Here is a 14351-nt window from a genome sequence, read left to right as displayed (position 1 = left end):
ATAATATAGTCTATCCATCTTTGAAGCCCCTTAGCACAGTTCCCTACAAATAGAAGGCACTCGACCAAAATGGCAGAACATAATGCACATGCACACGCTCCCTCACACATAAATCTAATTCTGGTATGGAGGATTAAAAACCCCCTTTTAATCCTGGATATGTCGATGAGAAACCCTGAGTAAAAACTTAATTCATGTTTTAAAGGGGCCAGGAAACTCCAGCTCTGTGAATCACTTCCCAAATCAACTTGTTACTTACCTTATTTCTCAGAGATCTAGAAGTACTTTTAATATCAGCATTCAGATGTGAAATGTGAATAAGTTTTTCAACTCCAGCTTCCTTGGACACCTGAGCAATTGCTTGGGGAATTTTCACAAAAACATCCTCAAAATCAAAGTTTCTAGAAGAAAAGAAAAGGGGGTCTGCTAAGAACACTTAACTCAGGATTTCAAAGTTTTCTGTCTGATTTTCATACTAGTGCTAGAATTCATAATAACTGAACTGTAAAACAGCAATGATTTCACCCAAAATGAAACTTACTTTTATTTTACTGCTCACTGTTTATTACTATATATATAATTCAAGGTTTACTAATGTTACAAATCAGCATAATGTTCTGTGTCCTCAATGAATTCCAAGGCTGAGGGCCTTGAAAAACATCTGGCTGCACTGTTTGGGTAGGGATGAGGAAAGCACTGGGACCAGGGAAATCACTTTTTATTCCAGGCCTTTGTTTCTCTCAGGGTTAAAAAGAACAGACAGTTTAATGGCAACAGTTTAAACTCAACAGTTTAATCCAACAACATTAACTAAATGCTTACTCTGTTCTACACTGTGTTAGTCACTACGGTAGGTATAATGCTGACTAAAACCCTCCAAGTCATCAAAGAACTTAAGAGCATTTGATGAAGTAGACATATATAAACAAATCTAAGTCAAACTTTAGTAAATGCTACAAAAACAGCTCTGAACAAAGCTTTGTGGAACTACAGGTTTTAAACAATAGTTGTTGATAAACAACTCACACAAGAACTGTTCAAACCAGTACTCACGCCATCTTCAGTTAACAATATGGAGAACAGATCTAGAACACTGTCACACTGGAAAACCCAATGGTCACCTTGTTGACAGTGGAACAGGCAAAATTCTCCTACCAAACCCCATCCCAGCCGGAAAGATCCAAGCACAGGACCAGTATTGGTCATCCTGTCCAGTTGATGACACGGACCACACTGACCAAACTGACCCAATCCATACATACTTCTTATGAGTCACACATCACACTGCTGCTTACTTATACCAAACTTATGCAACTAAATCCCCTAAGGGGAAGGGGGGTTGATGTGTGTGCAAATGCTTAGTATGTAAATGGTTGCTTATTGATGAACTAATTTAAAATGTCATCACTACAATGCTTAACATACAAACAGTGCCCAAAAAGTGTCTACTGAACCCTAAGACAGCTTACACAAAGAAATGAGTCAAGACTTACTTGGTTTCCCAGTCTCGCCCAACAAGATTGATGACCACATTGCTGTGCTCGACTGCTCTTCGGATAGAATCTTTGTTTCTTGCATTCCATTCCTATAATGGCAATAGACAATCAAATAAAAACATAAGGGGTATGCGCTAGCACTTAACCTTTCTGTAGGGCCCCACCCACATCCCCTGGCAAATTTCAAAATGGGCCATATGTTGTAGTCACAATACAGTGCCATTTCACACAGGCTCTATGTATTACAACAGAAATTATTCTGAGATCTCAAACCCCTGCTGATTCTCTGACTCTTCTGGAGACAAATAGTTGAAAGTCCACTTTATTCAGGTAATCAAATGGTAGAACAAGCAAAAAAAATGTTCTTCATTTAAAAGAATAAAATGATTTGAGAGAGAGAAAGACAGAGAGAGAGAGAAACATCTATATATTGTTCCACCTATTTATGCATTCATTGGTTGCTTCTTGTATGAGCTCTGACTGGGGATCGAACCCACAATGTTGGTGTACCAGGACGATGCTCCAAATGAGATACCCACCCAGGGCAAAATGCTCTTCATTTTTAATGGGCCACATCAATTTTTGTCGACCCAAATGCCACATGTCTATAAAGGAATCCAGTAATCAAGTCTCTCTTCCTGAAATACAGCTGAACAACCAAGTATCATCTGGGATATAAACTGATTTTCCCTTTTCAGCAGCCATCAGTTACAGACTGAAGATAAAGAGGATCTACTAAAGGCTAATAATAAATTGGGAACATTCATAATAATTTTTCATATTTTTAAACTCTTTCCTCTTTATAATCCCAAATCTAGTCATTTCTACTTTAAAGACATGAAAACAACACTCAAAGAGAAGTGACCTGCCTAAAACTCCAGATTAAGCTAATGGCAGAATCTGGTGTAGAACTACAATTCTGAGCATCAGTTAGAACTTCAGTTAGATTGATGATTCTTATCCAAAATAGTGACTAAGAATTCAATAACCTCAGACAAAGGTACAGAGTTTTCTATATTACAGTGAAACTAAATTTTTAAAGCATTTCAATGAAAGATAATAAGAATTTCATAGAGTCAAATATTAAGTGTGTATGCATGAATGAATGGAGTGGGAAGGAGAGTGAGGGGAAGAGAAAAGGGAAAAGAGAAAGGGGGATGGAGACAAAGAGGATGAGTGAACATGAGCAAGCATATTCAAATGCCTGTGTAATTTAGAAAAGAGTGAATGGGCTATAGATATCAGATTCAAAAGCAAAAAAAAAAAACACCCACAAAGCCATAACTAGGAAGAACTAGTTATGATGGAGAGTGGGGTGGAAGAGACAGTACAGAATAACAGCTTTGGAGTCAGACAGGAATGCAAATTCCAGTTTGCCATTTACTAGCTGTGCACAAATGATCTCTCCAAGCTCCATGTAAAATCTGAAAATACAGCCTAACTCATGGGGTTGCCATGAAGATTAAGTAAAATATGCATAAAATCTACAGCACAGTGACTGACACACTCATCCAAAATAAGCAGCTATAAAGAGCTAAAAAAAAAACCAGATTTTTTTCAGCCAAGATGGAAAGGATGGGAGAGGAAGAATCTAAAAAATAACTCAAGAGATTAAAAATTATGGCAGAGTCTGGCTACTACAAATTCAGGCAGAATTTCCCACAACCTCTTCAGATTCAATAATTAACTAGAGTAACTCACAGAACTCAGGAAAGTGCTACACCTATAATGGCCATTATATTATAATGGAGACAAATGAATGGTCAGATGAAGAGAGATATAGAGCAAGGTCTGGAAGGGTCCTAAGTGCAAGAGCATCAGTCCCTGTGGAGTCAGGGTGTGCCACTGATATATTGCAATGTTCACCAATCAGGAAGTGCCCTGGGCCTGGATGTCCAGACAGTTACACAGGCATGATTGATGAAGTCAAAGGATCCTGTGATTGAGCTCTCCAGCCTTCCTCCTTTTCCTGAATGTTGGGGCTGGCCCAAAGTTCCAACCCTCTAATAATGTGATTGGTCTTTTGGGTGACTAGCCCTCATCCTGAAGCTATCTAGGGCCACTCTCCCCTCAAAAAAATAATAAATGATGGCAGAGTAAGGGAATGCTGCAAAGACATGCTCCCAGGATCAAACTGGAATTATAACTAAAATACAGGAAAACTTCCTGAATAATCAAATAAAGACTCACTGGAAAGAAACCTGATAACTTAGGATGGAAAGCAGAGACTGTATAGAGACTAGTGGGAGGGGCTGAGGGGCAAAGGGCGGCTGGGCTCCCAAATACTCTCTGAAGTTCTGGAGAGATATCTCAGCTGTAGGGGGTTCCCACTGAGAACTTTGGGGTCTAAACCCCAAGCTGGGTCCCCCAGCAGAGAGCACCAGAACTGAGAAGGGTACCCACATAACATCTGGCTGTGAAAAGCAGAGGGGTTGCTGTCTGCCAGGGAAAGACAGCTGGAAATACAGGCACCCTCTTAAAGCACCAATGCACAAAATTCCCTGTGGAGTCACCCACCTTGTGCTCCAGGAGAGGGAGGGCAGAGTGGACTGGAGCTGTGTGAGCAGAAGCCAGGATCGGTAGCTCTGGGGTTAGAACTCAGAAGGCAGACACCCGAGTTTCCTGTGCTGAGTCAGTCCCTCGCGTTACAGAGGTCATCTTACTCATATAGACATTTGCTATACAGGTGGCTTTGCCTGGGGGAAGAAAGTTGACCCACCCTATTGAAAAATACCTAGCCCCACAGTGCAGAATTTCTGAGGCCCATTAAAAGACTAAAAGACTAAGAATAACAATTAGCCTCCAGGCATAAGCAAGTGCCTCACTTTGTTGAAAAAAATCTTGCCACACCTGTGCATGATTGCTTAGGGGCTATTCAAGATGGAATCCTCTCAGTCTGTGGCAGAGGAGGACTCCTGAGGCTTTGAGTCTTTGCCTAAATAGTCAAAAACAGCATTTGACATTGTCCTCCATTAGGGATTGAGAAGCATAGCAGATCTACCTAATACACAGTCACAAATCCAAACAGGCAGCCAAAATGAGGAGACAAAGAAACAATCCCCAAATGAAAGAACAAGAGAATTCTCCAGAAGAAGAGATAAATGAAATGGAGATAAACAATTTATCTGACATAGAGTTCAGAATATTGATGGTAAAGATGCTCAACAGCAAAAGAAAGGATATAGTAAATATGAAATCAGAAATAATGACATAGCACAAATAAAGAACACATTGGAAGGAATCAGGAAGAATCAGAAAATGTGAATAAGCCAATAACAACTAATAAAATAGATGCAGTAATCAAAAAACTCCTACCAAACAAAAGTCCAGGTCCGGAAAACTAACACCTACACTCCTCAAACTATTCCAAAAAAAAACAAGAGGAAGGAACACCTCCAAGTTCTTTTTATGAGGCCAGCATTATTCTAACTCCAAAACCAGATAAAGACACTACAAAGAAAGAGAATTACAGGCCAATATCTCTGATGCACACAGATGCTGAAATCCTCAACAAAATATTAGCAAATTGCATCCAGCAATATATTAAAAAGATCATACACCATGACCAAATGGGATTTATTCTAGGGATACAAGGCTGGTACAATATTCACAAATCAAGAAATGTAATACATCACAAACAAATTGGAAGACAAAAATCACATGATCATATCAACAGATGCAGAAAAAGCATTCGACAAAATCCAACATCCATTTTTGACAAAAACTCTCAGCAAAGTGGGAATAGAGGGAGCATATCTCAACATAATAAAGGCCATATATGACAAACCTACAGCCAACATCATACTCAATGGGCAAAAACTAAAACCTTTTCCCCTAAGAACAGGAACAAGACAGGGATGTCTGCTTTCACCACAGTACTGGAAGTTCTAGCCAAAGTGATCAGACAAGAAGAAGAAATAAAAGGAATCCAAATTAGAAAGGAGGAAGTAAAACTCTCATTATTTGCAGATGACATGATATTGTACATAGAAAACCCTAAAGACTCCACCAAAAAACCACTAGATTTAAAAAATGAATTTGGCAATGTAGCAGGATACAAAATCAACACCCAAAGATTGATGGCTTTTTTTACACACCAACTAGAGACCCAGTGCATGAAATTCGAGCACAGGGGCCCCTCAGCTCGACCTGCACCTTCTCCAATCTAGAAGCCCTCAGGGGATGTCCTACTGATGGCTTAGGCCCACTCCCCATGGCTCTCTGCTCTCTGTGGACCTGCCTGCTCGACGCCATCACAGGTCCTGGTGTCTGCTTTCTGCAGAGGCCTGCTTGCCCCTTGCTACCATGGCCAGGGGCAAGCAGGGCCCTGCTGGCTGCTCTCTGTGGGAGCTTGCTTGCTCCTCGGCGCTGCGACGAGGGGCATGCAGGGCCCGGCTGTCTGCTTGCTGCGGGGGCCTGCTTGCCCCTCAGTACCTTGGTGTGGGGTAAGCTGGGCCCGGCTGTGTGCTCGCTGCGGGGGACTGGGGCGCTGCTTGCCCTTCACCCCTGTGGCGAGGGCTTAAAGGACTGGGGGACTCCGGTGGTGCTGAGGGGACTGGGCGCCGCCATCTTGTGGCTATGGGCACAGCCATATTTGTCGTGAAGTGATGGTCAATCTGCATATTCCATCTTTATTAGATAGGATAATGAATTCTCAGAAAGAGAAACTAAACAAACAATCCCATTTACCATTGCAACAAAAAAATTAAGATAATTAGGAATAAACTTAACCAAGGAGGTAAAAGACTTATACTCAGAAAACAAAAGGTTGTTTAAAAAAGAGAAAGAAGAAGATATAAACAAGTAGAAGAATATTCCGTGTTCATGGATTGGTAGAATTAACATCATTAAAATGTCCATACTACCCAAGGTAATCTACAGAGTCAATGCAATCCCTATTAAAAATACCAATGGCATACTTCACAGATCTAGAACAAATACTCCAAAAATTTATATGGAGCCAAAAAAGATCCTGAATGGCTGTAGCAATCTTGAGAAAGAAGAACAAAGTTGGAGGGATCATAATACCAGATGTCAAGCTATACTACAAAGCCACCGTAATCAAAACAGCCTGGTACTACCATAAGCACAGGCATTTAGATCAATAGAACAGAACAGAGAACCCAGAAATCGATCCAAGTCATTATGCTCAATTAATACTTGACAAAGGAAGCAAGAGCATACAATGGAGTCAAGATAGTCTGTTCAATAAATGGTGTTGGGAAAATTGGACAGATACATGCAAAAAAAAAAAATGAAATTAGACCACCAACTTACACCATACACAAGAAGAAATTCAAAATGGATAAAACATCTAATGTAAGTCATGAAAGTATAAAAATCTTAGAAGAAACCATAGGCAGCAAAATCTTAGATATCTCTCATAGCAATATGTTTATGGATATATCTCCTAGGGCACAGAAAACTAAGGAGAAAATATACAAATGGGAATAAATCAAAATAAAAAGCTTCTGCACAGCAAAAGAAACCATCAACAAAACAAAAAGAGAGCCCACTATATGGGAGAACAATGATACATGTGATAAAGGGTTAATATCCAAAATATATAAGGAACTCCTGCAATTTAACAAAAGGAAGACAAACAATCCAATTAAAAAATGGACAAAGGACCTAAATAGACACTTCTTCAAAAAAGACACACAGATCTCCAAGAGACAAGAAAAATTCCTCAAAGTCATTGACCATCAGAGAAATGCAAATTAAAATGAAAATGAGGTATCACCTCACATCTGTCAGAATGGCTGCCATCAACAAATCAACAAATGACAAGTGCTGACGAGGATGTAGAGAAAAGGAAACCCTGTTATACTGCTGGTGGGAATGTAGACTGGTGCAGCCATTATGGAAAACAGTATAGAGTTTCCTCAAAAAATTAAATATGGAACTGCCATTTGACCCAGCAATGCTACTTGTAGGAATATGTCCTAAGAAACCTGAAACACCAATCAGAAAGAATGTATGCACCCCTATGTTCATAGCAGCACAATTTACAATAGCTAACATCAGGAAACAGCCCAAGTGCCCATCAGTAGATGAGTGGATAAGAAAGCTTTGGGACATTTATACCATGGAATAGTATGCAGCAGTAAAAAAGAATTTCTTACCCTCTGAGACAGCATGGAGGGACCTAGAGATATCATGCTAAGTGAAATAAGTCAATCACACAAAGACAAGTATCACATGATCTCACTCATATATGGAATCTAATTAACAAAATAAACTGATGAACAGCGTGACATGGAAGCAAGGGACAGAGTGCAGAATCTCAGAGGGAAGGCGGGGGAGGGTGGCCGATGGGAGGTAATCAACCAAAAACCTTGTATGCACATATGCATAACCCAGGGACGCAGAGAATGGGGTGGTGAGGGTGGGGGGCGGGGATGGGCTGGAGGGAGTAGATGGGAAAAAAGGAGGCATATGTAATACTTTCAACAATAAAGATTTTTTTTTAATTAAAATAAAATAATAAAAATAAAATAACTCAAGAGTGTAAGAGTTTGAGGCATCAACTGCATAAATGGCCCTGGAATGAGGACTGGAGAGAAGGAATCAAAAGGAAACCAGACTCCCAAGGCTCCCAAGAGTCCTAGTCAGACCAAGTAGCCATTCGAGATCAGTTTCAAACAGAAACTGAAGCAGAGAAATCAGAATCCCACACCCAATATGGTCCATCCTTCTCAAAAATAAACAATAACAACATAGTGAAGTCCCTCCCCATCAATTTTGCTTTCCCTGGACTTCCCCTTTCAGAATCATTATTCTATTCAAAATTATGTGTTTAGTGTCTATATTCCCTAAGGCTGTGAGCTCCTCCTGGACTTGTTCATCAAGATATGCTCAGAGCTTAGCTCAATGCCAGGCACACAGCAGACACTCAATAAGCATCTATGGAAAGAATGAATTAAGTCATATAGCTCAATTCTAATGACTCTACATTTGCAAGCCAGTAGCTTTACAGCATTTCACCTATACTTGTGTAATATTTTTATTTTGAGGATTGACAAAGTAACTAATAATCTTAAGTTACAAAGAACTAGAAAAAAGCTAAGCTCCTGTAGCTACATTAACAAGAGGATATTTGAAAATAAGATTTTGGAAAAGAAAAACACTCTAGAAACACAAAATTTCCAATATAAATATAGTTTATGAACATTCAGTAAAGAATAAAATGCCTTTAAAAATAAGTCAATATTTAAAGAGATCACAAATCACCTATATAAAAATAATATCAGATATTAAGGATATTTACCAAAAATTTTTTTGAAAGGGAACATGTGCAAATGGAAGAGGCTCAGTTCCATGCATGAGGATGAAAATAAGAAAAGTTAGCTAAAAGAACAGTAGACCCAAACATCAAAGCCCAGTGTTTCTCAGTAGGAAAACTGCAGACATTTTGGGCAGCCCATTTCTTTGTGGAAAGGAACTGTCCTGTGCACTGTAAGATATTTAGCATCTCTGTCCCCTACCTAATAAACCAGTAAGATCTCCAGTAACTGAGACACCAAAAGGGCCCACATATTTTTAAGCATCCCTTGAAGGGTCTCCCCGACCCCATTCCCCAAACCTCTGCCCATTGGCAACTACTGGTGTAAAGGAAGAACCTGATATATTGATATATTTTCTTCATACTACGTTTTTGAAATCTGGGGTGTATTTTACAGTTAACAGTGCATCTCAATTCTGACTAGCCACATTTCAAATGTTCAATAGCCATATGTGACTAGTGATTACCATATTGGACAGCATTGGTCTAGAGCAGGGGTTGGCAAACTATGACCCACAGACAATCTAGTCTACAATTCAACTTTGTAAATAAAGTTTTATTGGAACACAGTCACCCCTATTACTTCACATATTGTCTATAGCTGCTTTTGAGTTACAAGGGCAGAGCTGAGTAATCATGGTAAAGACCTTATGACCCACAAAGCCTAAAATATTTACTATCTGGACCTTTACAGAAAAAGTTTACCAACTGCTAGACTAAAGTTTTCAAAAATGCCCTGTGATGAATACTAGTAGAGGATGCCTTTGGTCCACACTGGAATGAAACTGCTGCTTTATTAACTGCCTCTCTTTCTTAAAATGACCTCACAGTTATTGACATGTGTAATCAGTAATACAGGCTCTTACCAGAAAGATAATCTGGCCCAGGTCACCCATAGGACGAAGGTGCATGTAGTCATATGTATCACACCGATAGGGTATGATTACCTGTGACCCCATACGCCCTAAAAGAGAATGGATTGAGACAAAGATCAATGTTAACATAATATGAAAACACTAGAGGCCCGGTGCACAAAAATTTGTGCACTTGGGGTGAGGGGGGGCTCAGCCTGGCCTGTGCCCTCTCGCAGTCTGGGACTCCTCAGGGGATGACCACCTGCTGGCTTAGGCCTGCTCCTCGGGGGATTGGGCCTAAGCTGGCAATCAGACATCCCTCTGGCAGCCTGGCAGCCCTCGGGGGATGTCCACTTGCCAGCGGGGAGCAGACCTAAGCTGCAGTCGGACATCCTTAGCGCTGCTGAGGAGGCAGGAGAGGCTCCCACCACCACTGCTATACTGGCAGCCATCAGCCTGGCTTGTGGCTGAGCAGAGCTCCCCCATGTGGGAGCGCACTGACCACCAGAGGGCAGCTTCTGCATTGAGCGTCTGCCCCTGGTGGTCAGTGTGTGTCATAGTGACCAGTCATTCCCAGTCTTTCTGCTGTTAGGGTCAGTTTGCATATTACCCTTTTACTATATAGGACAGAGGCCTAGGGGCATGGGTGGGGGCTGGCTGGTTTGCCCTGAAGGGTGTCCCGGATCAGGGTGGGGTCCTGCTTGGGTGCCTGGCCAGCCTGGGTGAGGGGCTGATGGCTGTTTGCAGCTGGTGACACCCCCTTCAGGGTGAGGGTCCCCACTGGGGTGAGTGGCCAGCCTGGATGAGGGGCTAATGGCTGTTTTCAGGCTGGCCACACCCCCTTCAGGGTGGGGGTCTCCACTGGGGTCCCTGGCCAGTCTGGGTGAGGGGCTGAGGGCCGTTTTCAGGCTGGCCTGCGACTGAAGCTCCCAGCCTCTCCTTTTTTTCTTTTCTTTTTTTATTCTGGAATTTATTTACCTTCTATAATTGAAACTCTGTTGCCGTCACTGGCGCTCCCAGCTCTGAGGCCGCAGCTGGCTGAAAGCAGGTATCTGGGGTTTGTTTAGCTTCTATAATTGAAACTTTGTTGCTTTTGGAGCTGTTGCTTTTGGAGCTTAGAGCCAGGCTGCGGCAGGCGGGGAACCTTGGCTTCCTCCATCACTGGAGCAAGCAAACCTCCTGCTCGCTTCAGCTGCCTGGCTGCCAGCCGCCATCTTTGTTGGCAGTTAATTTGCATATCTTGCTGATTAGCCAATGGGACATGTAGCGGAGGTACAGTTAATTACCCTTTTTGTCTTTTATTAGATAGGACTAGAGGCCCGGTGCAGAAAAATTTGTGCACTTGGGGGGTGAGGGTGGGGGGGGGAAGAGGGTCCCTCAGCCCGGCCTGTGCCCTCTCGCAGTCTGGGACCCCTCAGGGGATGACCACCTGCTGGCTTAGGCCTGCTCCTCAGGGAACTGGGCCTAAGCTGGCAATCAGACATCCCTCTGGCAGCCCGGCAGCCCTCAGGGGATGTCCACTTGCCAGCAGGGAGCAGACCTAAGCTGCAGTCGGACATCCTTAGCGCTGCTGAGGAGGCGGGAGAGGCTCCCACCACCACTGCTGTACTGGCAGCCATCAGTCTGGCCTGTGGCTGAGCAGAGCTCCTCCATGTGGGAGCTCACTGACCACCAGAGGGCAACTCCTGCATTGAGCGTCTGCCCCCTGGTGGTCAGTGTGTGTCATAGTGACCAGTCATTCCCAGTCTTTCTGCTGTTAGGGTCAGTTTGCATATTACCCTTTTACTATATAGGATAGAGGCCTGGTGCACAGGTGGGGGCTGGCTGGTTTGCCCTGAAGGGTGTTCGGATCAGGGTGGGGGTCCCGCTTGGGTGCCTGGCCAGCCTGGGTGAGGGGCTGATGGCTGTTTGCAGCTGGTGACACCCCCTTCAGGGTGGGGTCCCCACTGGGATGCCTGGCCAGTCTGGATGAGGGGCTGAGGTCTGTTTTCAGGCTGGCCACACCAGCGACAGAATCTTCCAGCCTCTCTTTTTTTCTTATTCTGGGATTTATTTACCTTCTATAATTGAAACTTTGTTGCTGCTCCAGCTCTGAGGCCGCAGCTGGCTGAAAGCAGGTATCTGGGGTTTGTTTAGCTTCTATAATTGCAACTTTGTTGCTTTTGGAGCTGTTGCTTTCGGAGTTCAGAGCCAGGCCGCGGCAGGCGGGGAACCTTGGCTTCCTCCATCACTGGAGCAAGCAAGCCTCCTGCTCACTTCAGCTGTGTGGCTGCTGGCCGCCATCTTGGTTGGGTTAATTTGCATATCCTGCTGATTAGCCAATGGGAAGCGTAGTGGAGGTATTGTCAATTACCATGTTTGTCTATTATTAGATTAGATTATACGAGAGTGATGTGGTAAATATTTAAATGCCAGTACATGTGAATTGACACTATCTATAACGAAAAGTGTATTTTGGCATGTCAGAGATGCCATAACTTTTCAGAGTCCCCTATTCCCATTTTAGCACCATATAGGAAGTATGAGGAAGTATGGATGTACTCACAATGGTCACAGAAGACCAAAATCACATAAATCCAAGACAGGAGTCATTCAGAATACTGTTAAAATGAAAAGAAACATAGCTCCTGGCTTCTCATTAGATAACCCTAAAAAGTGGCACTGAAGTATACTAAACTCCAGGAACTTTACTTACCAAGATGGTTAACAACATATCGGCCCAGGAATCCTGTTGCTCCAAACACAGTGGCCACCACCCCACTGACTGAGGAACGCCCACTTCTCCCATGAGGTATGAGTGCATGGTGAAGCTGGCGCTGGGGTGGGCGATGAAGCACGGCTGTGGCTAATGCAGTAATAGAAGAACCTTAAACAAAAGCCCAGAATATACAAAAATGGAAGTATTAATATAACAGTGACAATGAATGAATACAAATAGCTCATTTTCCTAGGAACCTATTACATTATTTGCTATCAGTATTTTCATTTACTTAGGTTAAAGCTTATATTAACTTTAAATTAAGTTAATTTAATTACCGGCATTACTGCTCTTGCTCTTTGGGGCCAGTATTAAGTAAAATAAGAGTTACTTTGAACACAAGCACTACAATTGATCCGATAACTGAGACAACTACTAGGTGACAAATAAGCAAGTAGCTATACAGCATGGATATGCTGGAAAAAGGGATGATTCATGTTCTGGCAGCACGGAGAACAGCACGAGATTTCATCATGCTACTGAAAATGATGGGCAATTTACAACTTATGAATTGTTTATTTCTGGAATATTCCATTTAATACTTTCAGACTGCAGGGTAATTAACACTGTGGAAAGCAAAACTGTAGGTAAGGGTGGGGGGTGTCTACTGGTGTTAGCTCTACGAAGCAATGCTGAAAAGTTAAGTAGCATGAAGACAGAGTACTACGAGATCTATAAAATGTTGGCTATAAGTGGCCTTAACAAGAGAAATTTTATTGGAATAGTAGGAATTAAAGCCTGAATGCAGCAAGCAAAAGAGAAAATGTGAAGAAAGGAAATTGTAAAAGGAGTACCAATAATCTTTTGAGGAGATCTGATATAAAGGGGAAAGAAAAATAGGACTAGAGTAACATGAAGACAAGGAAGGTAGCTTTTTTAAAATATGAGATGTTATAGCATACTAGAAGCCCAGTGTACGAAATTCATATATGGGGGGGTCCCCTCAGGCCAGCCTGCACCCTCTCCAATCCAGGACTCCTCGGGGGATGTCCAACTGCCGGTTTAGGCCCAAGGCAGTCGGACATCCCTCTCACAATCTGGGAAAACTGGCTCACCTACCTGCCTGACTGATCGCCCCTAACTGGTCCCCCTGCCAGCCTGATCACCCCTAACTGCCTCTGCCTGCCAACCTGATCGCCCCTAACTGCCTCTGCCTGCCAACCTGATCACCCCTAACTGCCCTCCCCTGCTGGCTTGGTCGCCCCTAACTGCCCCCCCCCCCTCCCGCCAGCCTAGTCACCCGCAACTGCCCACCTGCCAGCCTAGTCGCCCCCAACTGCCCCCCTGCCAGCCTGGTCACCTCTCACGGCCTCCCCTGCTGGCCTGGTCGCCCCTAACTGCCCCCCCTACTGACCTGGTCACCCCTCACTGCCCCCCTCTGCTGGCCCGGTCGCCCCCTACTCTCCCCCACCAGCCTGGTCACTCCCAACTTCCCCCCTTGCTGGCCTGGTCGCCCCCAACTGTCCCCCCTGCTGGCCTGGTTGCCCCCAACTGCCCCTCCCCCCACACACACCAGCTTGGTCGCCCCTCACAGCCCCCACTGCCAGCCTAGTTGCCCACACAGCCTGCTGTTCAGTTGTTTGGTTGTCCCTCACTGCCTCCCCTGCCAGCCTGGTTGCCCCACGCAGCCTGCTGCTCAGTCTTTTGATCATCTCTCACTAACCCTCCTGCCGGCCTTGTCGCCCCACTCAGCCTGTTCGGTCGTCCATTCGTTGGTTTCAGTTGTGACAGCCCCTGGCTCTTTATATATATGGATGCTAAAGGAAATGACCCAGTTGATGAGAAAAATTAATGATGCAAAAGAGGGAATGAATAGATAAGAGAGGATGGCTATAGATCAGAGTTGAAGGAGCTCATTTGGAGAGAAGGCAGAGAATTATCACAGGTCAGCTATTAGATTTTTACAGTGGGAAAAAGAGATTTTTCTCATCTGATTCCTTGGTTTCTCTCTGTAAAGC

At 43.5% G+C, this 14351-nt stretch overlaps 1 protein-coding gene across 3 annotated transcripts in view; it reads right to left on the bottom strand.

Moving 5' to 3' along the window:
• NDUFA9 (NADH:ubiquinone oxidoreductase subunit A9) overlaps positions 1 to 14351 on the bottom strand; it is a 42014-nt gene that overhangs the window by 24234 nt on the left and 3429 nt on the right. For 2 of the 3 annotated variants that reach the window (XM_081083722.1, XM_081083723.1), the window contains exons 2-5: positions 12331 to 12501; positions 9648 to 9745; positions 1494 to 1585; positions 260 to 401 (exon numbers count right to left, since the gene is read on the bottom strand). In XM_081083722.1, the coding sequence (XP_080939848.1) occupies positions 260 to 401; positions 1494 to 1585; positions 9648 to 9745; positions 12331 to 12501 (503 nt within the window). Of the gene's footprint in view, positions 1 to 259; positions 402 to 1493; positions 1586 to 9647; positions 9746 to 11692; positions 11946 to 12330; positions 12502 to 14351 lie in introns of all 3 variants that reach the window. The other variant, XM_081083724.1, reaches the window with a different exon arrangement.

Source organism: Myotis nattereri (genome assembly GCF_964212035.1).
Source record: "Myotis nattereri genome assembly, chromosome: 2".
In the NCBI taxonomy this organism is placed as follows: Eukaryota; Metazoa; Chordata; class Mammalia; order Chiroptera; family Vespertilionidae; genus Myotis; species Myotis nattereri.
Note: the sequence above shows the minus strand (reverse complement) of the source record. Positions and strands in the feature narration are given on the sequence as shown.